The sequence below is a fragment of the Meleagris gallopavo genome, chromosome 12, assembly GCF_000146605.3.
Source record: "Meleagris gallopavo isolate NT-WF06-2002-E0010 breed Aviagen turkey brand Nicholas breeding stock chromosome 12, Turkey_5.1, whole genome shotgun sequence".
Taxonomy (NCBI): Eukaryota; Metazoa; Chordata; class Aves; order Galliformes; family Phasianidae; genus Meleagris; species Meleagris gallopavo.
Genome location: NC_015022.2, coordinates 4,020,129 through 4,044,237, shown reverse-complemented (window position 1 = coordinate 4,044,237; position 24,109 = coordinate 4,020,129). Strand labels below are relative to the sequence as shown.

Genomic DNA, 24,109 nt, shown 5'->3' with positions numbered 1-24,109 from the left:
AAACAAGCTTTGTATGTATGCAGAGAGTAGCACTTAGCAGGATTGGGAAGCCTCATTTTTGGACAAATCTGTCTTGAAGATTTGGCTAAATAAGAACTGAACTGGATGAGTGGACACAATTGCATGTCGTAATGTTAGGAAGGCTGCATAGCTGCTGAAGCAAACAGCCATCTCTGGCACAGAGGATGTTTCTCAAAGGCATTCTTTTCTACTCATTTCGGCAAGGAGAGCTGAAGGGGTTCCAAATTACTTCGGTTTTATTTTGTAAGGTTGGTCTCAAGTAATTCATAGTAGCTAGCATTAAAATAGGTGGCACTAGCTGTGAAAGGACATGTTTGGGAGCATTTAAAAAAACAACAATTTTTTGACCTGTTAAACCTTGTGTTCCACTCTGGTGTTACTTAACAAGGTATTGTATCACAAACTGCTGCAGAATAAAATGCAAAGTAATTGGCTTTTCAGTCATTAGAATCTCTCCTGTGTCATACTTTCTGTTCTTGGCAAAAATAAATTGTTAAGAAAAATTTGACCATTTCTTGGAAATGGTATAACTACCAATGACTATCATGCCAGCTTGAGGCCGCTACTTAAGATGAATGTTTAAAAGCCCTTAAGAAGGCTTATTTTAAAAAGAAAGGTCTGAACAGCTCTCAGTGCCATCGAGGATTTTTTGTGGTTGATTTTTGTTGGTTTTCCCCCCCGTCCCCGGAAATGTTTATAAATATTTCTGTCCCCTGAAAATATTGTTAAGACATAAATTGAGTTTGGAATTCTGTGATTGCCTTAAGCTGCTCCAAGGCCACGTTGTTGCCAGAATAGGTGATCCCATTGTTCCATAGTGTCTTACTTGCTGATCTGATAGAAAACTTTTTTCTTTTTTTTTCCGGTTCAGTAAAGCTGATCTGGCTTTGTCATGAGGAGAACGAGGGGGATTGTACAGCTGAGATAACAGTGCCAGAACTGCTGCTCTTGGGGATTGTGCTCTGCGGGCTGTGATGTTTTAAACCAGTGGGTAAAACGCAGTGTTGAAGTGAAGGAAAACATTTGTCAAAACAGCGTATTCTGAACAATTTTCAAGGGGCTCTTTCATTGAAAATGACCCTTTTGCTTAAATTTCAAATCAATTTTCTGGGAAATATAATGAAAACTTTCTTGTTTTATGTGTAAACCTTGTATGGAGTAATCGCTGTATCTGAAGCAATGTTTCCTGATTCTTTAATTCTATGTTCTTCTGAACTTGCTTCAGCTGATGTCTTTACTGAGCTTGTTGATCAGTAAATCCAGCTATGTTTAAGCTAACGTTGCAACAATAGATAACTGTGAGGTTGTTTTTTTCTTTGAATGTTTGCAAGTTTTCAGGTAAACTTTGCTCAGTAAAATTTGACTTGTTATGAACAGCAGATAGTTACCATTCAGAACATAGAAATATACTTTTATTGTTCTAAATTGCAACTGAATTTTTCATTTCTGAAAGACAGCGGTAATTACATGTCCTTGACTATTCTCTGTCATTTTAGTTAAATATTTTCAAAATAAAATAATTTGTTGAAGTAGCTATTTATTATGTCCTATTTAATTTGTACATGCTGTTGTGATATTTTCTTCACAAACAGGAGATAAGAACTGATCTTGTAAAATAACAATATGTAATCTCATTTGAGACTACACATAAAACTACTAACAGGACTATATTACTTAGTTTTCAGGTGTTATTGTGCCAGAAAACCTGAACTTAGAGTTTATGTCTCACTATTAAAAGAAAACCAAAACAACATAACAAACACCACCAACAAAAATCCACCTCACCAAAAACCACTTTCTTGTTATTTAAAAAACTACAAGAAGACAAGAAGCAGCTACACCAATAGGAAAAATGACTTCTTAAGTCCTGTCAAAATATCTAACCTCCTTTTCATAAGCTTAAGAGTAAACAGGCTGTTCTGTCATAACATTTGATAGCTTTGGTAGACTTAAAGAGGATTAAAACTAGACAGTTGTAGCTGTCAGTGCCCCCAGCTGTCATCTACTACCTCTATCTGATGTCAGAATTTCAGTAATTTGCAGTATGAAAACTTTTGTGACTGAGCTGTACACTCATGAATGTTCCAGTTTTTGTGATGATGAAGTTCATTGGTGGAGTGGGGCAGTATATGGAAAAATCCCTGCTTGAGTCTTCTCAATCTATTGCTGCCTAAGCCTGAGATGCTGTCAAGATTTTAAACATGTAAAAATGACTGTAAGCAGCAAGGCTTTTTTTAATGTTGATCATTGACAATCAACAAAACAGGGTCTCTTAAGTAAAGCCTTCAGATATTTGAATGATAGAGCCAGCTGTGTTTTCGTGTATGTTTTTCACTGTTAAGAAAAAAAATGTTTTATTAAAAAAAAAAGGCTTTAAAACTTTGATTTCTGTGAGTTTTTTTTCCTCTTTACTGTTACAGTGCACAGAAAGAAGGCATACGTTTATTTCTTTGTAGCTTTTAGAGACAAACACACATGCTGCTTTCTTCAGATGAAGCAAGCCTACTGTTGAGGAAGAGCTGGAGTTTTTTAGGAAGAAGAAGTTGTTTTTGAGAGGAGAAGAATGGGTTGGAAACTAGAATAATCAATTAATATTCAGCCAAACTTTTAAATTTGCTCTCAAGAAAAAAAAGAATACAGTTCTGCTGTTTATTTGAGTATCTGGGGGATATGGTTCACACTGAGATGCTACGAGTGAAATGATTACAGAGGTCTTTTGTTTCAGTTTCCCCTTAGTTATTATTCATCATCATTTAGTGATCTTGGGTTTGTCAAGGTTCTCTGATTGCTCTACTCTCCAGCTTAGTTCAAAAGTTTATTTTCAGATATTTTTTGAAGCAACTTATATTTTTTTTCTGCAAAATGAATAAAATAGAAATCACACAGAGTGATGAAACTAGAGAAAGCAGTGACATTTCCACTTCTGAAAGCAAATGTTGAACGCAAAGTACATATAAGCGCAACTCAAAGGCTTGAGGATATTGACCTTTTTGGCAGTGCTGTAGTTACGTAATAGTCACAACCTAAAAATGCCTGGCCGTGGTTTGCTCTCCTGGGCTTATGTTTAAATGTTTGTATGGCTGATACTGAGTGTTGGCTATAAAATTATCAGTGCTTTGCAAAGGCTACGGTCTCAGTGAATATAGTGGAGATGCTCAAAATAAGAATTGCTGTGATTCAAATGCTGCACTAGGGTTGGTTATATGTGAAATCACCTGATTCCAAAGCAAACAGCACCAGCAACTGTGTAGGCAGTCTAAACTGTTATTTCATAACAGTTGCATTCATAAAATAACATTTCATTTGACCCAGAATTGGTCAGTCATGTGTTTCATGTATGTGCTTCGGGCTTTGTATAGCATGTATACTGATTTCATTGCATGTTAATCTTCAGAGTTGTACTGACTGGCTAATTAAAATAATAAATGAAATAATCTTTTTTTTTTTTTAATGTTTAACTTTTTTTTCCTTTTTTTAATTCAGCTGTAATCTTCTGATATCATGGAGTCATATTTTGCTGGTTTTAAGCAGCAGGACTATGAAGTTACTCTTGAACTTGCAAGTGAGGAGATTCAAAAAATAGAAATGGGCAAAATTCTAAGGCAGGATCTTATGGTGTCAGTATTAGAGTGCAAGGAATTGATGGGCATCCTTACATAGTGCTGAACAATACAGAAGGGTGTTTGTCAGAAAATCCTCCTCCTTCTGGAAAAGAACATCAGGTCATTTCTCAGACTGTAAGCCAGTCAGTCACGGACTCCAATACTGCTTTTAAATTAGAGGACAAAAACAGTGAACGCACAGACTTTCCTGGAACACAGCACATACAACCCTGTGCATTTAAAAGCCTAAAGATAACCAATGCAGATGAAAATGAAAGTGGAATATCAGATTTTAAAGATGGAGCATTGAAATCCTCCAACTTGTTAAACTTTCAAAGACATCCTGAGCTTTTACAGCCTTATGATCCTGAGAAAAATAACTTGAACTTGGAAAATTGCCAGTCTTCTGTGTATAATAAATCTACATCTTTTGCAAATGAAGAGAAAACTGAAGTAAAGCCTTGGATTTCTTCTTCTAAAATCATATCCTTACAGAAAACAAATACGTATCTTGCAGAGTCAACCAAAGCAAATTCAAAAAAATACATTTGAACAGGACAGTAGACATAGAAGACCAAAACAAACAGGTGTTGGATTGTCCTAGTAGCATAATCAGCCCCAGTGAGGTGGGTGTATCAGAATCATTTTCATCTACAGGAAGATCCCCGTGTCTTAGTCCTGCTGCCTATCCAGAAACAAGGAAGCCTAGACCAGATGTACTTCCCTTTCGCAGACAAGACTCATCTGGGCCAGTGTTGGACTCACGAAGATCATCATCTTCATCAGCTACTCCCACTTCTGCAAATTCATTATACAGGTTTTTACTTGATGATCAAGAGTACGCGATTTATGCAGACAATGTTAATCGACACGAAAACAGAAGATACATCCCATTTTTGCCTGGGACTGGTCGTGATATTGACACCGGTTCACTTCCAGGAGTAGATCAGCTAATTGAGAAGTTTGATAAAAAAGTTGACTCTCATAAAAGAGGTAGGCCAGGAAAAAGGAATAGAATTCATCCAGATGATCGTAAAAGGTCAAGAAGCGTTGACAGTGCCTTGTCATTAGAGCTTGATATGCATTCAGATTATTTGGGTGAAGTGAGTAAGAGCTTAGGTAAATCAACCGAGCACTTGCTAAAACCATCTGAAGTTTGCTTCCAGAAGCAGTTATCCAGAGATCAGAAACCACCTTCCAAAGAGATGAAAATTTCTGCTCGAAGTATTGGAAAGCTGCAGACGCCTGGTAAAGACTCTCAGAACAGTCATTTCACTTCTTTGCAGCATCTTAAACAGAATGGAGACAATACTAAGAGTTTCGTATTTAGGTCATCTACACTTCCAGGACAGAAAAAGAGAGAGGAAGCTGGAACAGTAACTTCTACTCTGCAGTTGCCAAACAGAATCACAATTCCACCTGATTCAGGAGCCAAAAAGATTTCTTTAAAAACATTTTCATCCGTCCCTAATATACAGGTAATTTCAAATTTACTCTGTATGTTTTTCCCTGTAGCATGCTACAATTTTTATACTGTTAGATGCATGCTTTTCTGTTTCATTAGAACAAAATCAAATGATTCAATAATTCCAAATAAGATAGCAGAATTCTTCATAAAAATTTTAAATATAAAAATTAGTGCCGTAGTTGAGGGTATAGAAAGCACATTTTGAAAACAATGGCATTCTTGTCTGGCTGAAAGAAGTAGAGACAGGGAGGATTACTGTAAAAGATGTTGTGGTGATTCATAAGCATAAATGCATGAAAAGAGGATGCTGAAATCTGTGCAGCTCTAAACAAAATGATGCTCACTCTTTTGGCGCAGTGTAAGCTTCCTTTTTTCTGTAAGCCCAAACTCGAGTGAATGTTAGTGAAACTGAGGTCCACAGAACATAAATTTCTTCAGCGTAGAATATAATGGATAATTTAAATTGTAGGGATTGTATGTACAACACTCTTAGGATTGTACTTTTTGACATTTTATCCTTTCAGGCAACACCCGATCTCTTAAAAGGCCAGCAAGACGTTGCACATCAAACAAATGAAGAGACTGCTAAGCAAATACTTTACAATTACCTTAAAGAAGGGTTAGTAAACATAATTAACTTCTACAGGGGAGATTGTGTTTTTTCAATGTTTATTTTCAATTACATTTAAAATATGAAGCTGTAAAATCAAAGCTGTTACTAAATTAAATGACTATTCTGTAGTTTTATATCTTTGCTGTGCCCAGTAAGGGACTAGAGGATGTTGAAATACCCAGCTCAGGAACTTGTAAGGGTATTGTTCAGGATTTGATTAAAAGTATTTGAAATTTGTGAATCAGAATTATGTTTCCTTCTTTTAAATAATTTTGAAGTTAAACTTAATGTGATGTTGCAGTCCATGAAGAATTTAAATAACACTCCATGGGAATTTAATTTTACTCTTTGTGTTTTTGTTTTTAAACAAACAAAAAACCACTACATTTTAAGGTTTGACAGAATTTTTCTTGTTTCTGTGCATGGAATAAATTCTCCAACTGGAACTTCTTTTTACATTGAATTTTCTAATGACAACTTATTAAAAAGGGAGGAAGGAAGGATGAATAAATTAAGATATACATGATGCATTCTTTCTTTGCATTTCTGAGGCTTCTCGGATTCAGTGTAGCTAATGTAGCTCTGGCAGCTGCTTAAGAGATATTTAATGGTGCAGTAGTCAGGGCTAGAGAAACCCGCTAGTAATTACTTCAGTATTTATTGTGTAATTCTGAATATTTTTCTTTCCACAGTAGTTGTCTTGTAGAATAGAGCTGCAATTAAAGAATTGAGTGATAATTTTTCAGAAAACATTTGGAGTTGAAATTTTTAACAATTTCCTTCAGAGCATTTAATGAAATCATCATTGAGATAATTTCTGACTTGTTCATAGATTTTTTTATAGTGGTGATTTTTTTAATAGTTTGGACGCTTTTAATTTGTTTTGATGCTAACAAAATAGTGCCTTTGATCATATTGTTGCTTTCTTCTCTGCATTTTAGAAGCACTGATAATGATGATGCAACAAAGAGGAAAGTCAACTTGGTTTTTGAGAAAATTCAGACTTTAAAGTCCAGAGCTGCTGGAAAAATGCAGGTGAATTTTTATTTTATTTTTTTTAAGTATTTTTTTTATTTCATGTTCAGCCAGTGCTTTAAAAGTTTGAATCCCCTCACTGACTTAGTGAGAGCATTCCTGCTTGTCGTTTTCCAGTGATACAGCTTAGTGTTAAACATGTGCTGAAGTGCCTTGTGGGATTTTTGTTAGCAGTTAAAAAAGACTGTAAAAGTCTGCCATGAGGACTATGTCAGTGTTCACTTATCAGAAGAAAGAAATGCAATCAGTAAATCTCTTGGACATCAAAAGATTATTGTACTGAAGAAAATGCTGGCATACAACATTTTTAAAATAATGTTGGAACATCTGATTAAAATAATGTAAATTGGTACCTAAGTGGAGATAGTATTTTAATATGCAATACAGAGAAAACAGTAATCTAGGATATTGTTTTAAATGTCATTGAGAGTCTGCTTCTTAAAGTTTTTGTTTCTGAGGAGTGCTGGTTTTTCAGTTTTAAAGCAGAGTGAAGAAATGTCCAGTTGTTGAAAAGATAGCACTAGAAGAACTAAATGTTTACTTCCAGTGAATGTTTTATCCTGGTCTATAATGAATCAAAATGAAAATATGAAACATATTTTTAGAGGTTCCTGGAAATTATGAACTTGAAAAATCTGTCTTGACATATATGTATGAATCGCTTTGATGTCTGTGTAATTGGAGGTATTTCAGTAAGATTTGTCCCAAAGTATTAGTGATTTAATTCAGATGTTGCCTTATTTCAATTTCTTTGTAGGTTTGTAATGTTTTCTGCATTATTGGCAACATGCCTGCAGCAATTCCTAAGAAGTTTTATGAAAATTGAATCGCGGTTCCATTGAAAGTATTAGCTTGTATGAAAAATCCCAGCTGATCTTGGGCAGTTGGTGCTACACTTTATTGGTATTGCTTGTAGTTTCACTTTAGATCTAAAAATGAAATTGTCAAAGAACATCTTATGTTTGTGGGAATAAGCATCTCCATGTAATTGTAGGTTTCTGATACTTCAGCTGAAGTGAAAGCATTGGTGGAGCAAAAAACTGAACTTGAAAAGAAAGTGGAAGAATTGCAGAAAAAACTGGATCTAGAAATCACGGTACTGTACTGTTTTGTTATAAAGCTTTTGAATATTTCAAATATACCTTTCTAAGAAGGTGGCAACTGATCAGCTGAATATTGTGCAGAAGGAAAGGCATCTTTTGTTCAATTTTCCAGTGCTTATTCCGTTTCAGACTTAAATATTAGGAATGTTTTGTAAACTGTTGGTGCTTACGTAATCATTATAGTTTCATAGGGTACATTGCATTTCATGTGATCTAAACTGTTATGTATGGATGCCAGTATGTTTATAATAAAAGAACATTAACACTCCTGTGTGAGTGGCTGAAACGTGTGTAGATATATCAGATAATTGGAACTGTTTTGCTTCATATTCTTTTCCATCTGAATGTACCTGTGCATTTCAGAAGACTTTTTCAAAATATAGTTCCTTGTAACAGCTATCCTCTTTAAGAAATCTCCTCCTTCTCAGTACTCGAGAATGAATTTTAGCCGTATTAGGCAGATCTACATTAAAATCTGCTTGATATCTGTGGAGGCAGATTTTAATCTGCAGGCTGCTGTGAGACATTTATGGAATGGGAGACAAACTGTATTACTCAGGTGCTATTAATTAAGTGCCTTATTTCAATACTGACTCTAAAGTACTTAAGTACAGTCATGCTCTGAAGACATGGAAAGGGCAGGCTGGCTTCTTTCAGTTTGCATTTTGAGTTTGGTAAGAGGAATCAATATACTTGAAAACTGATGAGGAGGAAACTTCACTTTTCACATATCTCACAAAAATTGAAAAGCTGTGTTTTAATAAAAAATCCAGTATTTTAATATTCATAACTTAATAAATATTTCTACAAATGACAAATGTCAAAGCCTTGAAATGACTCCTTTCATACAGTAAAAAAGGAGTGTTTATGCTTAGTCTGTTATCTTGCTTAACTTTTGATGTACAAAATTTAGAATCAGCAAAATTGCAAAGAGGAGAGAGATGCTACACGAGCAAGCCTGCAAGAGCTTCAACTTCGACTTGATGAAAGTATAAGTGAAAAAGATGCCTTAAAAAAGAATCTGGAAGAAAACGAGAAGGAGCTCAGGCAAAACCTAGAGGAGTGAGTTCATTCTAGAAAACATATTCATTGGAACTTATAGCTCAAATTTCTTAGATTAAAGGTACCTGTGCAATCTGAGTTTATTAATGGAATCAGACAGTGACATATCTTATAGTACAAAATGTTTCTACTGTTGAAAAATTGCATACTTTCAGAATATCTTCAAAGAGAAGAAAGATTGTTGACTTATAGTCCTTTTCTTACTACAAATTGTTTTTATTGTTTTGTTGTCATAATGCATGATTCAAATTTTTAAAATACAGAAATACTTGATTGCTTTAATTCAAGATTCAAGAATAATTTAAGAATACTGTACCAAATTTAAAATACAATTTAACTTTCCACTTAATTATCTATTTAAAAGAGCTCTCATTTTTTCCTCTCTGATGTTTCATTTTTCTGCTTCATGTCCTGTTCCCCTGTGTGGAACATGGGAGTAAATAAGTGTATTTTTTATTTTTTTTATTTTTTAACTACTTGAAAGAACAAATTAGTATTTCTATGATTAAAAGAAAAAAAATCCCCTCTGATTTTTTCTGATGAGGCTTTTTCAAGTGAAGATGGAGCAGGAAAAACACCAGACTGAGATCAGAGACCTTCAAGACCAGCTCTCTGAGATGCATGATGAACTGGATAATGCAAAACATACTGATGAACGGGAAAAAGAAGTTCTGATTGAGGTTAGTTGTAAAGTAATAGAAAGGCGATAAAGAAGTTGAAATAAAAAGTTGAAATCAAGAAACAGGAGAAGAAAAACATGCTTTAGCTTATCTGTGTAGCATTCAATTCTGTTGGCCATTAAGAAACTGAAGTATTAAGCTAGTGCCTTACCTGATAGTCAGCTGGAAGTTTGAGCAGAATCTAGCAGAGCAGAGTTGACAACTGTCCATAGAACAGTTCTGAACAGTTCTTCTTTCCCAGCAATTTGGCAAGGGGAAGTTACTTCAAGGGAGAACACTGGGGGGGAGGGAGGGTGTAAAAGGGTGTAGAAGCATAGCTTTGGTAGAAAAGCAGCACCTCTGGAAATTTAAACTGTTTTAACTTGTGGAAGAACTTTCTTTATTCCTTACAGCAGAAAAGTCAGCAAGGACTGATCATTACTTTCACTTATCTTGCAGTGTAGGAAACAAAGATCTTTGTTTTTCTCTACCTCTTTGAAGGTAGGACTGAAGGAGTTGTTAAAATGCAGCCTTATTTTGACTCCTACTTTATTTGCATCTTTTGTAACATGTAACCCTGTCAAAATCTTTTGGTAGTTCTGTAGCATCAGATATATTCACTCATATAAAACATCAGTTACAGTTCCTATCATTCTAATCAGTTCTAATAATTTTGGTTTTCAGTAGATTTGTAGCATTCTGTAAAAGTTGCAAACAGTATGTTGGTTGTGGGAAACAAAATTGGCCTTGGGGATCTTATTCTTAACTGTCCTCTGAAACACAAACAGAACAGGCATTGGAGCCATCTGTGACACAATTGTGTTTAGTTTTGATTTTGATGTTCTTTAGGAGCTAATGCAAATGAAGCAGGATCTGCAAGAAATATTAATTGCAAAAGATCAACAAGAAGAAATTTTGAGAAAGAGAGAGCGGGAGCTTACAGCTTTAAAAGGAGCACTAAAAGAAGAGGTGTCTAACCATGACATGGAGATGGATAAGCTCAAAGAGCAACATGATAAAGAAATGCTAAATCTACAACAGAGCTTGGAGAAAGCAACGGAGGTAAGATATAATTAAGCTTTACAGAGAAAAATGAATCACTAGAAGCTTTCAGATCCTAATTTTTTTTAGCAAAGTGAATTGATAAGAATTTAGGCTAGGAGATTTATAGCTTCTGATACTGAGCTTTATTTCATACTTCAGCAATGTTTTGATTCTTTGTTGCAGCTAAAATTGTGAGCCCTTTCCTCAAACAGTTTTTGACTACATGCTTATTTTTCCTTTGTTGCAAACTTTGAGAGAGAACGGATGAGGTAGTACAGAGGACTTCTTGCTTGCTTGTCTGGAGTAGAATGGCATTGCTAAAACCTATAGCATACTCTGAAGAGTGCCTCATGTGCCTTGCTCAGATTATCGTTTGGTTCTTCTAGCAGATCTCCACAGTTCATCACCATCCCCTGTTCCTTCTATCATCTCCTTGTGTTGCATTCTATTCCCTAGTTACATTGTTCCACCTTGCCTGTTGTACTACTTATTAGTGTTTTTTGTTACATTTGTTGAGCTAATCTTATTTGAGCATAAGGAATGCAGCAGAGAGTGGGAAATAAGAATGGAGGAGTTCTCTTCCAACATCAGCCGGGCAGACTTCCTGAGGAGTAAAAACGGAACAGTTTCCAGGAGCTTATTTTGTACTGTTTATCAAAATATGTTCTTTGTGAGGTTATCATGACAGAGACAGTAGCTGGGAATTTACTGAACTGTTTTCTGATAGGGAACAGTTCTTGTGAAATTTAAAGTATTATTTTTGCAGTGACAATTATTTAACTTTTCTGTATTCCTTTTAATTTTATGTCAAATGATTTAGAAAATTTCTAAAAGAAAATGTCACATGACAAATGTATAAATCAAAATTGTATGCCCAATTTTATGCTTAGAAATGCTTATGCTAATATTAGTACATTTTCCCCCCCACTTTAGTGGTGTTGAGTTGCAGTTAATCCTCCTAGTCATGATTGTAAACATGATGTAGAACTGAACTAGAATTAAGCTTGAAAGAAAGCTTTGTGTGCTTTATGAGCAAACTAGGATCTCCAGTGGAAGATACTGGATACATATTGCATTCAGTTGAATTTGTATGAAGAGTATTCTTTAAAAGGGTTGTTTTTAGATATGCAGTTTTCTTCAACAGTTAGAGAAATTTATTTGCACTGGTCTATTTACAGCCTAGAACTTCTGCTTGAGATTGATCGACTGTTTAAATATCTTGTTTCCCTTTGTTTATTTAATTATGAAGATATTTGACTCATCTAAGCTGCTTGAACCAAATTCATTCTTTTCCTTTGAAAGAAAACTAGAACATTTAAATTAACATTTTTTCTTATACAGTAATTGTAGTGACAGCTTAACCTCAATGAACCATCTCTCAAAGTTACTGCATGGTAATTTACTGTATTTCAATTATGGAACTGTAATTATGACTGACAAGAAATGAAAGAGTAGTCTGTTTCGCATAACAATAAGATAGTCTGGGAAATGGCTCTGTGACTGGTTTGCTGTGACTGGTTTGCTTAGGTAGTTATAAATAGCTTTTTTCTTTTTTTTTTAATTTGCACATTATAGTCAATGTAAGATGTTCAAAAGTTTAACTCATTCATGTTGCTCTAAGAGTAAGTTTTGCTCTTCTTATTCTACTTCAAGTGATGCTCCTCTTTATTTTAGAGAAGATTTTGTAGTGCTTAACTGGATGATTTTAATATCCTGAACAATTTTTGAAATCCAGAGCTATGTCTGTGCCCACTTCTTGAGACTATTTGTTTGTGTTTGATAAATTACCTATCAGGAAAATAAAACTGGTCTCTACAAGGAGTTGGATCAGTGATCTGCTTTGATCCTATTTAAGATGTTAATCTTTGGTTTTATAATCAAGCTAGGATACCCCAGATTGTGTGTGTGAAAATCATGGTTTATATAATTGAAGCTGTTTGAATTTTTAAGTACTTTTTGCATTATTACAAGATGGAAAGATGTATACTGTGTGGTGAGATACAAGAAGTTCACATCAAAGATAAGTGGTAGGGGACACTTAATGAGGAAAAGTAGTATGTAAATGGTGTAACAATGTTTCTCATACAGAAAATAACTACAATGATATTTCGCAGATGGGAGTAAACTGAAGTCTATATATATCAGGTCATTAAATCTTATGCTACTTCTTTATTACTCTCAGATCAGTATGCTGAATAAAGTTGTTTTGTGTTAGGCCCCAAAGGAACTATTTGCTGGGAGAAAGGAAGTCGTTTTTGTGCCAGTGTTAAATCAACAGAAATTTCCAGCTACTACAGGTAGATGCACAGCACAGTTAGTCTGTGTTGTTAAAGCCCTACATGGATCTGTTTTAAGTCATATTATATAAACAGACTGGGAGAATAAAAGGGGAGGATATTTGTCATGTGCTGTACTATCTCATACACACTGGTATGGCGGTAGTTTTATCTGTTTGCTTTTTGATAAAGATTGTTATATAAAACCACAGATCCTGAGCTTCTTTCTTTGCTCAAATTTAGTTAGGTAAATCATTTGTGTGTTGTATCTTTCGGTTGTGGTGTTGGAATAACTGTGACTGTTCTTAACATGGTTGCTTGTTTATTAAGTTTGAGATCAGACTATTTCCATTAAAAACTAGTGCCTTTTTAGTTAATGAGAGATGACTTTATCACTGCAAGTACTAGAGAAGAAATGAGTATGAATCCCCCTCCTGATTTTAAAGTAATATGAAAGTTTATATTATTTAATCTTAACCTCCAATACAGCAGGCCAGAATTGTACTATATAACCACAAGTGCTCTGTCACTAGATGAAGAGCCACTGTTTCAGTAAAATTTGGAAATAAATTTTGGAAGATAATACAACAGGGAGAAAGTTGCAGCAAACTGCAACCAGTTCAAGCTCTCCTGAAACTGTACCATCTCAGGGAAGCACAGTTGCAAACTACACAGCAGTGCTGAATTTGAAAAGCAGTCTGCACAAATGATGCGTTAAATGCTATGGAAAGCTGTAGCCATCTCCTTACAAAAGAACTTACCTAAGCCTGACCTTGACTGATTTATTTGGGTTTGTAATACTTCTGACTTCATCCACAGAGTAATAGAACAGATGCTCAAAGAGCACTAGAAGTTGATTTGTTTATCAACACATTTGAAGAATGCAGTGAAGCTCCTGGTCGTGTGAGCTATGACTGGCATGTATTTGGTGTGATTAAACAGAAGGAATTTTAGCAGAGCAAGTGATAGGAACAGTAAGAATCTGTTTTTACCTTCTTCCCATGTTACAAACTAAATATATACTTTAATATATACTTTAAAATAAATAAATACTCAGCATTTTTTAATTTAGAGTATCAAGTATGAGAAAAGGTTTTGATTATTTTTTTTTTCTCAACCTGTATGAGTTAGTTGTGAATTTAGGTGAATCTAGCTCAGTAAAAGAAATTACAAGGTAAAGAATTTTGAGATGAAAGTGAGTAGTATATCTTTTCTGCCTGACCTGATAATGTATTTCTTCTTTAAAGCTAGTAAATTCTCCCATGTAGACCAGAAGCTTAACAGAAAATCGATTAAGTGTTGTGAATGATGTTGACATATACTCTGTGTGCCATTCTTGTAGAAATGGCTCGAGTATATAGCTTCAATCTAAAATAAAACTAACTGCTGTGCTTTGTGAACACCAAACTGTGGTTGCCCATGTTACTGAGCATAAAGATATCTGCTGATTGCAAGGCATTGCAGAGAATCTTCTGTATGTCAAGTGTTCTTTGTGTTGGATTGCATCATATGTAAACGTAAAGGTAAAACTAGATTTATGTATAGTAGTCATTTCATACCATTGTGAACCCAATTTGAATTATTTCAGTCTGAGTTGAGAAGGGAAAGGGACAGAGTTGGATTCTTTATTTATTTATTTTAATGGGTTTAATTTTTTTCTTTTCTTCTTGAAAGCTGATGGGAGCCTGTGGGGTTAGGTTAGGTTTTTTTGCTTTGTTTGTGGTTCGTTTCGTTTTTTTTTTAAATACCGTCAGGAGAATTTTTAATCCTTATCAGCAGAAGACAGAGTATGTATATTCAGGTGTTTTGCCCTGTGAAAGTATATGTTGATGTATGTGAAATGTTGGACTGTACAAGTCTATTCAGTAGGGTACAATATAAACACTTAACTAGTTAATATTTTACTCTAGTTTTTGCAACAACTTCTGACCTTGAAAAAAGAAAAGCTAATGTGAGCCAGTGTGAGTGTGTTCTGATTCATAGCTATGAGGATAATATGACATGGGTATGGCTAGTTGTTGAGAGGTTAATGCTGTCCTGGGTTTGGATATTCTAACTGCATAAATGTTAGGTTGAGCTTATATTAGGTAATCTTGTTCAATGTATTCTCTGTAAAAAAAAAAAAAAGGGATTTCATTCTCAGTTTTACGATGTAGGCCTTTAAATCTTTGATTAATCTTATAAATCAAAACTGAAATAGTTTTGGAAATAGTATTAGAGATATGATTCCGTTTAGATTAGTGAAAATGGTCAGACAAGAAGAAAAGACTTGTCTTTAAACTGTCACAAGTGAACTTTTAACCAGTTAATGGCATGGATCTGACTGAAAAGCAAGCAAAAGAAGTCTGATCCACTTAGAAGTTTATACATTTGCTTACTGAATAACCTTCTGAAGTATGGTTGAGGATTCAAGTTATTTGCATTGTACCTCAATGCGAGAAATGTACTGAAACACACTGACCCTTTTAATATGTAACTAATGATAGCTAAATTCCAGAGGCTGAGCCATGTGTTCAAGTAGGCTAAGCCTTCTTCTAAAGTGAATGAATAAATATATAATCAGTGCAAGGTAGAAAAGCAGTAAGTAAAACCAGACAAATAATTTATTTTCTTAGTTTTTTTTTTTTTTGTAGCCATAAAACTCCATTTTGCTTTTAAACAGGTTTCATACTCCCTTTTTAGAGGCAGAAGATTTTATTATCCAGTGCTAGTATATCACTTATCCCAGGACTACTTTAAGTAATAATATGTGAAGTAAAAAAGAATTGCCTTACTGTGAAAATTCTGGAAGTACAAACAGAAGTAAAGACCTGTTATTTGTATTCACGAGCTTTAAAAACTAGATGGCCATACCTGAATAATGCTAATTTCAGAAGCTCTGAAGAGGTAGCAAGAATTACAATTAAAGGGCTGTCTCTGTGTTGATTCTTATCTGTGCTTAGACCCTTTTTCAAAATGTTCATCTGTTTTCCTTGGATATAAGTTCTTGGGTATGGCTGACAGGAGAGGACAAAAGAAAGGGATTTAATGTCTCTGTTGCTCCAGCTCTTTCAGGATCAGCTGAGGGATATGGGTAGATCTGAATTCCTGAAGTCACATGAATAAAAGCATAAAAACGTGTAGTTCAAGAAGCTGAATAACTCATCCGACAGCAAAGTGAAAAAATGACCCCTGAGATTTTAGGGTTATTTTTAGCAGTGTCTCCTTAATACCTTAAGCATTTACCGCTAGGAACGAAGTAAAGTGAGCCACGATTTTCTTTTACCACAGTTTTTGAAAGATTTTAATGTCATTTACTTTGATTTCACAAGGATGAATATGGAAAGGATGCTTAGAAGTCTGTTGATTCCCACTAGAAAACCTTTATTTGTACTCTGGCTCATTTTGAATGGAGATTTATTCTGTAGATTTGTACTTCAAGTGTGGCAATTAAAGAATGAACAATTTTACTTGACTAAATATTATTCTGAATGAAAATATAAACGTTGTTAGAAATTATGACTGAATTATGCTTAATAAATAGAGACAAAATTTTAATAAGCTGTGAATGAGACACTTGGCTTTCCCTCACTTTAGTTCCTCCTGTATTGTGTAAAAATTTCTAAAGGTTAGGCTCTGTATAGCCACTGCTGAAGGGGAATTTCACTAGCCAAAACACCAAAGTCAGCCAAAATCATTTTTTAATGATCAGTTATACAATCACTCTCATGTTTTTGCCAGTGATGAGGGTGTGGTAGAAAAGAAGGTGCGGTGCCACAGAGCATTTTCTGCATTCCTATCAAAGAAGTTTTTTGCTCTACTCAGATCACAATAGAATATTTTATGTGAATCTCCAGAACTTCCAGAATGTTTCTTGACATAATAATGGGTAGTGAGAAAGATTTTGATATCTTCAATACTGAGATCTACCTCTGATTTTTTTTTTTTTAATCTCTTCACAGCTTTCACCAAAGTTAAGGTTGGAGCGTATATAAATGCATTTGATTTACTCAGATTGTTCCAACTCCTTTGTTGCATAAATATTTATTTTAACTTTGTTTTGAGTAATGTTAATAAATTTTAATATATTTCTGGGCATGTATATAACTATATGCATGAAGACAAAAGACTTAATCTAATAAAGTTCTTATCAGGCAAAACACTTGGAAGGAGCTGGATGGGAAGTGAGGGAACTGAATTCCTGCTGAAGTTTTCTTATGCAGAATAACTTCCTTAGGTCCAAAGCTAAAAACAGAATGTGCCATGCATTCATATTCCAGCAACTGTGACTACGTGGGCTCAGCAGAGTAGATGTAAGCCAGGCTGAGCTTTACAGATGAGGTGTGCATACCAAATCATACACTTGTATATGCACATGCATTCTCTCGTTTTCTTCTAGTCTGCTATAAATTAAAAGTAGCTTTGTACTTAATAAAATATTCCAACATTGTATTTTATCAGTATTTTTCAGACTTTGGTTTGTTCTTCAACTTAGAATACACTATTAGACACTTGTTTAGAAGACAGAATTATATCATTTGTTTCACAAACTTAAATTCTTCTCTGCAAGTTGAGTGTGTAATTTTATTCACTGAATTAACTGTAGGAAAGTAGAAAGAAGAGAGATTACTGTCAGAAGAATCCTGAGTGTCCTTGTTCCATTTGAGATGCCTAGGTTAAAATAATTTTAAACATTATATATTTCTTGACATATTTAAGGTACAATTTTTGTTTACTTCAGTTGGGACCTTATGCTTATGTCTTTAGAAATCAAACAATAGTGACTCAAATCAAGCACTAAGAAAATGAAGGGGCATGCAATTATTGAAGCCATCTGGAAAGCCTGGGTAAGGTAACTTGCCTCAGGAAGTCTTTGGCAAAGATGAGAAGAGCATTCAGATTTTCTAGGGCTACTCCTACATTCGAGCACTTTAATTGTGAAACCTTTCTCTTAACCGCCTCATTAATTTCTGCAGCACAGCTTTACTTCAGCAGCAACATCTAGTTTCATTATAAGCCCTTGACTTTTTTAATAAATATTTCCTGATTTTACAGTAAACAAGCCAGTGATCCTGTAGAGGATGCTACTGAATGGCATGATGTGGTTAAATGTGCTATAATATTACGTGCAAAACAAGTATGAAACTCCAAGGTGATGTCATTGATGACATGGAGTCCTCTGCTGCTTAAGCTCCCAGAGGTGAATAGTGCTTTGTAGTTCTCTGTTTGGATCAACACTGTTGAAGATGAGATGTTCCCCAAGAATTTTACAGATTCTTGTTGCTAACAGGGTAGAGATGAACAGCTGGAAGTTTGGATTTAGTTTTAGGTGTTAGAGAAAACAGAGCTTTAGTAAATACATATTTATTATTTCTATTCTTCTGCTTTCAGTGCAATTTTTTTTGGTCTTGTGGCTTTCTGGTTCTTTTTTCATTCCCATTAAGATTTTGGTTCCAATCACTTTGCTGTGGAATCTGTGGACTTACTCAAGTTTATTTGTCAAATGTATACAGATTTATATCTATTTGACATTTGTATGTCAGATTTGTTTTATTCATTTATTTGGGTTAAAATTAAACTCTGAGCTGTTTAGTGGAGCTTCTAATGTGTAGAATAGCTACCTTTAAACCTGCTGTGTAACTGAAAGAAAACTATGGCTTAATTCAGTTTAGTTTCAGAAAATTATAGAAACTGGGTTAAGCAAATTAGGACTTAGGCCATAGTAGCAGCAGCATGAAGAGGTTATACTCATTAATTTGTGTTACCATGGATATAGGTGCTCAATACAATACACTCATTATACTCATCAGAATATCTGTGTTAGAAGTAGCGTACAAAAATTTACCAATATATCCTACGTCATTTACTAGGAGGTGAAGTGAAGTCAGTTTTAACCACAAAAGGTTCTATAATGGTTTTTCTGTACAAAACATGTGAGTTGTGCATCCCATGGAAACGGAACAAGTGTGTAACTTGCATTTCAAGTTTTCAGAATCCTTAACTTTGTGTGTGAGGTAGTTCTATAAACTTCTGTTTTTATTATATATGTAATGTCTGTTCAGTGAGGCCAATTCTGCAGGGCAAAATAGAAGGTGCTGGCACTGAAATAATTATGAAGCTTAATAACATGTACTCACAGATGTAGTTTTTTCTATTAAGCAAAAGCTTTATCTCAGTTGTGCATGTGGTTTTAAGAGACATGCCATATCGAAATAACTCAGCAGTGATTGTAGTTCCTTCCATTCCATTGCCACAATAGTTTACCAATTTGGAAATGGTCTGCTAGATTTTGCCTTCATAATGTATATTTAAGAAGAAAAATATATCTCTCATCCACTTATGTCTTTATTTTGGCAGAGAAGTTTATCTTCTTTTCATTTCTAATTCTGAAGTGGTTCCTCAGCGCTTGCCTCCTAAACTGATTGACTAATCCTCTATGTTTCAATATTAAAATTTATAAGGTTATACATTTTTCACTTGTTTATAAGGACCACTGTAGATTATTTTTCTTTATGTATGTTATTTTTTTCTTGTCAGAAACTGATTTTTTTTTTCTTCTAGAATTTGATAACTTGTTTTATGTGTGGTGCTTTGAATCTATGGCACTAAAATACTGCTGTTTTCTGGAAGCTATGTGCAATTACTCAGAAGAAGAAACTTAATTGCTCCATATTTAATAAGATGCAGTTATATTGTATAGACACTGTAACTATGGCCTTTCAGTAATGGTATTTAGTTTCTTTTAAACAGTACTTTGCCTTAGGACTTTGTTAAAATCTTATTAGCTACCTTAAATCTTACAGGAATGCTCAGTGACTGATACCGGGATTGAACTTTTTAGAGATTTATGATAACAGTTTTCATGTGTGTGTATATGTGTGTTCTGTGGTGTATATGTACTATGTAAGAGGACCACTGCCAAGCTAGTACATCAAGTTACTGCATGTGTGATATGGCTCAGTGACTGTGTCACAAAGCAGAAGCTGATTTATTTGTGGGGGAATTGAACAAAAGCATCTTAAACACTATTGCAAAAAAATTTGTATGGAATGGTCAGATTCAGCAGATTGCGTGCAGATTCTGTCATACAGTAAGGCACGAGTTCATATCTGTTTTGTTAAGCTGTTTTTATTAAACTTGTGCTACACTTGTGATGTCGGTTATCTAGTTAAGCTCTGCAAATGCCTTTGCTTCTTTTTAATTAGCTAGTGTGTCTACACAAAAAGTGACAGTTTCTTCGTGAATTTGATTACAGTCACTTTCAATTAAATTGATGCAACTGTGTAAGACCAGTGTTACAGAAGTACTTTGCTATAAAGAAGGAAATAAATGAGTCTAGTATATGAGGATTTTTTCTTTCAATAGCAATTTAGTACTTAGTACTGTATTCTACTGATACCTCATATGATCTTCCCCTTTCTAGATGTGGCTTGTGACTTACATTCACTGTTGTGTCATAATTGATAAAAAAAAAACAAATAATAAGCACTTTAATCTCTCTTAAGGAGCTGAACATCTATATCCATGCTAAATGTAGTGTATCTTCAAGCAGTCATGGAGATCTTTGCATTCTAGTACATCATTACAACTATGTCTATTTTTTTCCAGACAGGTTTTTTTTCTTCTTATTATTATTTAATCTCACAAATTTGCAACCCATTTCCAATTTATTTTACCTAACATCAGTAGCTGAAGTCTGATGATTAGGCTTGTTCATTCTTAAGTCATGAATTTAAATATGATAAAACTACAGTTTGGTAAAGCATAATATAACAAAAAAGTATAATAAAATATATTAAAAATAAAAACCGGGAGTATGAGTGTAAGACTTGCCTGAAAGGGGTACTAAGATGAAAGTGTTACTCTTTCAGAGATAGAACATGTGGGAATCTGGATACAAAACAGACTAACTGTAGAAGGTACTGAATGCCCTGAAAAACAGAGCAAGAATACACATATTGGAAGGAAAGACGAAGGATGTACAGTCAAGCAGAAGGAAATTGTTGTAGAGTTTTTACCTTTTATGTCATTCTAATAGTAAGAAGTTGTTTTATTAAAACATAATGCAAAAATTAGGAAATGGAAATAAGAAGAAATAAGCATATTTTATCATAGGGACTAAACTGTATTCTTGGAATTGAGAAATGACAGTTTTAATATCCACAGAATCCCCTTCAATACTTTAATGTTGTGTCGTCCCCCCCTGCCCCTTATTTTTTTTTTTGTATGGCAAATATGCCTGAATATACTGTATTTCATTCCAGCTTTTGTCATTGGGAATCTTGTTTAACCAGTTTTATCTGTCTTGTGCTCTGTACTTGTTTACATAATCTCATTTTAGCTCTCTGAAGCGGGTTATCCACAGTTCAGTGAATTAAAGATCATGTTATATTAACAGCATGTTTGTTAATGTTTCATATTCAACTTAAATGAGTATTTTATGAACTTTACCCAGTTCTGTTACCACGAGCTTAACTTCTATAAACTTAGTTAAAATAATTGCTAGAGCTTTACTGGCATCCCCACATATTAAATGTAACTATGTAAAGTCTTTATGCATGGGTACCAACAGCAGTCATTAATTGATGTAGTGTAGTTAATTTTTATGGACCCTATTTTAAGGACTATTAAAAATAAATCGTGTATGGGCTGAAGAGTATGCATCTACAGCTTAATCTGTATGTGTGGCTCTCTGTCTCTTTGATTTCTGATCTGTACTTGCTAAACTCAGTGTTCTGTTAATTCTTCTGCTTTCATCTCCTTTGCCATAATTCATTCTAACTCAATACATTTGCAAGCAGTTTTCAAATCCTTTTTTTGAATGTGTGGGTCAGTGACCTGTGTCATAGGACACAGTGATCTCTGATACAGCGGTGTCCATGTATGTTTTAATAGTTGCTAGCCTTAACATTTTGTAATTGTTAATTATAAGGGCAGAGAATTGCCTCTGTCGCCTTCTCCTGTGATGGTGTCCTGAGATGGTGTGTCAAAACTGCACTGCAGTGCTCATTTCCTTTGCATATCTGTTCTTGTGATACTCTGATGCTTTTCTGATGTTTTTATCTGTCATCCCAAAAGAAGGCATGGAGATGACATAGAAGGTGGAGCGTGTAGGGTAAGACTAACTGTGAAGAAAAGGAGAAACGGGAAGAGATGCAGAGTTTTTTGGTAACTGAACTTTCTGTGATAATGTGCTGCAGGACATGGCATGTATTGCCAAAAACTATTTGTAATTCAGAAGCTTAATTTGTACTTGTGCTTTGGAAGTGCTCTGCATGCAATTCTCATTATATTGGAAATAAATTAAGACAGACATTTTTTCCTATTTAAACCAAGCCATGTAATTTTTGTCCTTCAGAGAAGTTATATTTTGCATGTTCATTGTCCACAGAATTTATATGTCCAAAGAACATATAAATTCTAAATATGTATTTTAACTTTGTTAAATTTCACTATCAAATTGAAGATATCATATGGTTGGGTTTTTTTGTTTCCAGGATTTTAAACGAGGCCAGTAGATTTTATTTGCAAATTATTCTTAATATTACTTAATCTTTTATATATACTCACCTTGTGTCTTGCTAATTTAATGAAATAAATTGTGAGAAAGGAGAAATAATACCAGTTTAGTTAAGTTTTAGTGGGTATCTTAAGATGCATACATCAAAAGACAGGTGGGAACAGATCTCTAGATATTACAGCTTCATTGTGGGCTGAACCTAATTTTAAACCTATTCTTTTAAAAATAAATGAATAAAAGTATGTATACTTAAGGAGGTTGTTTGGTTGTTTTTGGACCAAAGAATGGTTGGTGAGATATGGAGTCTCTAGGTACAGCATGGGTCTGCTGTAGTCCTCTCCTACTGCACAGCCCTGTGTAGGCGTTTGGATGAAAAAGAACAGACAAATCAACATTCCTTTCCCTGAACTCCCCAGCATGCCTCAGCTGCTTTCACTCAGCTCCAGAAAGGAGAAATCAGACAAAAAGGAGCCACTGGTAGAAAAAATTGCTTGTTAATTAGTAAAACTTCGTTGTATGCAAACAGCAAAAATTAAAGGAATATATAAATGCTATTAAAAAGTATGTGAGAAGTTAAAGCATCAACAGAGATTTATTTCAAGCTTTTAGACTTGTTGTGTACTTAGAAGAACAAGTATTTTTTTCAGTATTTTTGAAAGACCAGGACTTGTCAGCCTTTTTATAATAAGTTCATTGACCCTGTAGACAGTCTGAGACAGTCTGAGTGTTTTCTGAGTTACTGCTTTATCAAAGTAATTTGCATGTTTTTTAAAGCTGTTGCTCACTATAAAGCAGTCCAGTGAGGGCACACTTTGTAAACACTCTTTTACATAACTTTACTTATCCATTTGGGGTGGAGGAAGTAAAGAATGAGAAAATAGAATAAAAAATAACTGGAGAGAGAATTTCGTTTTTTTCATAAAACAGAGGAAAATAGCTTCTTGCCAAACTACTCTGCAGGATATGTTTTCATTCAGATAAACATGATTTCACATGCAAAAATACTCTGCCTCAGTAATTAATGTGCAATTACCTGTTGCCACCAGATAACATAGAAACCAAAGATACAGATGGATTTGGAAAAGATTAGGGAAATTACTGGATGATGCATGGAGGGAAAAACAGATCTAGAAGATAGTGAATATGGAGAAAGGCTTGCTTCATAGTTCTTCTCTTGTTTTCTTTTTCTTTTCTTCCTCTCCCCTCCCCCCCCAAATATCTGCTTTGGCTGCTGCTGGAGAGAACACTTGTCTAGGATGAGTCATATGGCTGTTCTGATACTCTTCTTTAAGGTCTTAATGTAGTAGACAGTGAACCTGTACATGAGAACTGGATCTTTGTACAGAGTATTGCTTTATATGAGACCCTGAACACTCAGGAACAAGAACCACAAATTATATCAGATGTTTTGTTTGTTTGTTTGTTTTTTGAGGGGACTGACAAATCAATGAAGAACAGAAATTAAACACTTCAGACCCTTCACATCACAGAATTAGATGCTTACAAGAACACACCTGCTCTGTGTAGTAGTGTAACAGTATAGACACATACTTCCTCTCGTGGTTTCCTCGGTAGTAACAAACAAAATGCATGACCTTTTAATGGTAGTGTATGTTTTAGGGGAAGGTAAGTGGTAAAACTAAGGTGATAATTATCTCAGAAGTTGCATGCTGCAGCCAGTTGCTATGCCAAAAACTCTGTAACCACATGTGATAAACTATGATGAA

The 24,109-nt window shown here is 34.5% G+C and overlaps 1 protein-coding gene across 1 annotated transcript in view; it reads left to right on the top strand.

Annotated features, from left to right (window-relative positions):
• Positions 1 to 24,109, top strand: part of CGNL1 (cingulin like 1) — a 51,400-nt gene that overhangs the window by 8,439 nt on the left and 18,852 nt on the right. The window contains 10 exon segments of the mRNA XM_019619400.2: positions 893 to 1,008; positions 3,505 to 3,598; positions 3,601 to 4,121; positions 4,124 to 5,101; positions 5,616 to 5,710; positions 6,646 to 6,739; positions 7,734 to 7,835; positions 8,756 to 8,904; positions 9,449 to 9,584; positions 10,413 to 10,625. Of these exon segments, the coding sequence (XP_019474945.2) occupies positions 3,523 to 3,598; positions 3,601 to 4,121; positions 4,124 to 5,101; positions 5,616 to 5,710; positions 6,646 to 6,739; positions 7,734 to 7,835; positions 8,756 to 8,904; positions 9,449 to 9,584; positions 10,413 to 10,625 (2,364 nt within the window). The 5' untranslated portion in view covers positions 893 to 1,008; positions 3,505 to 3,522.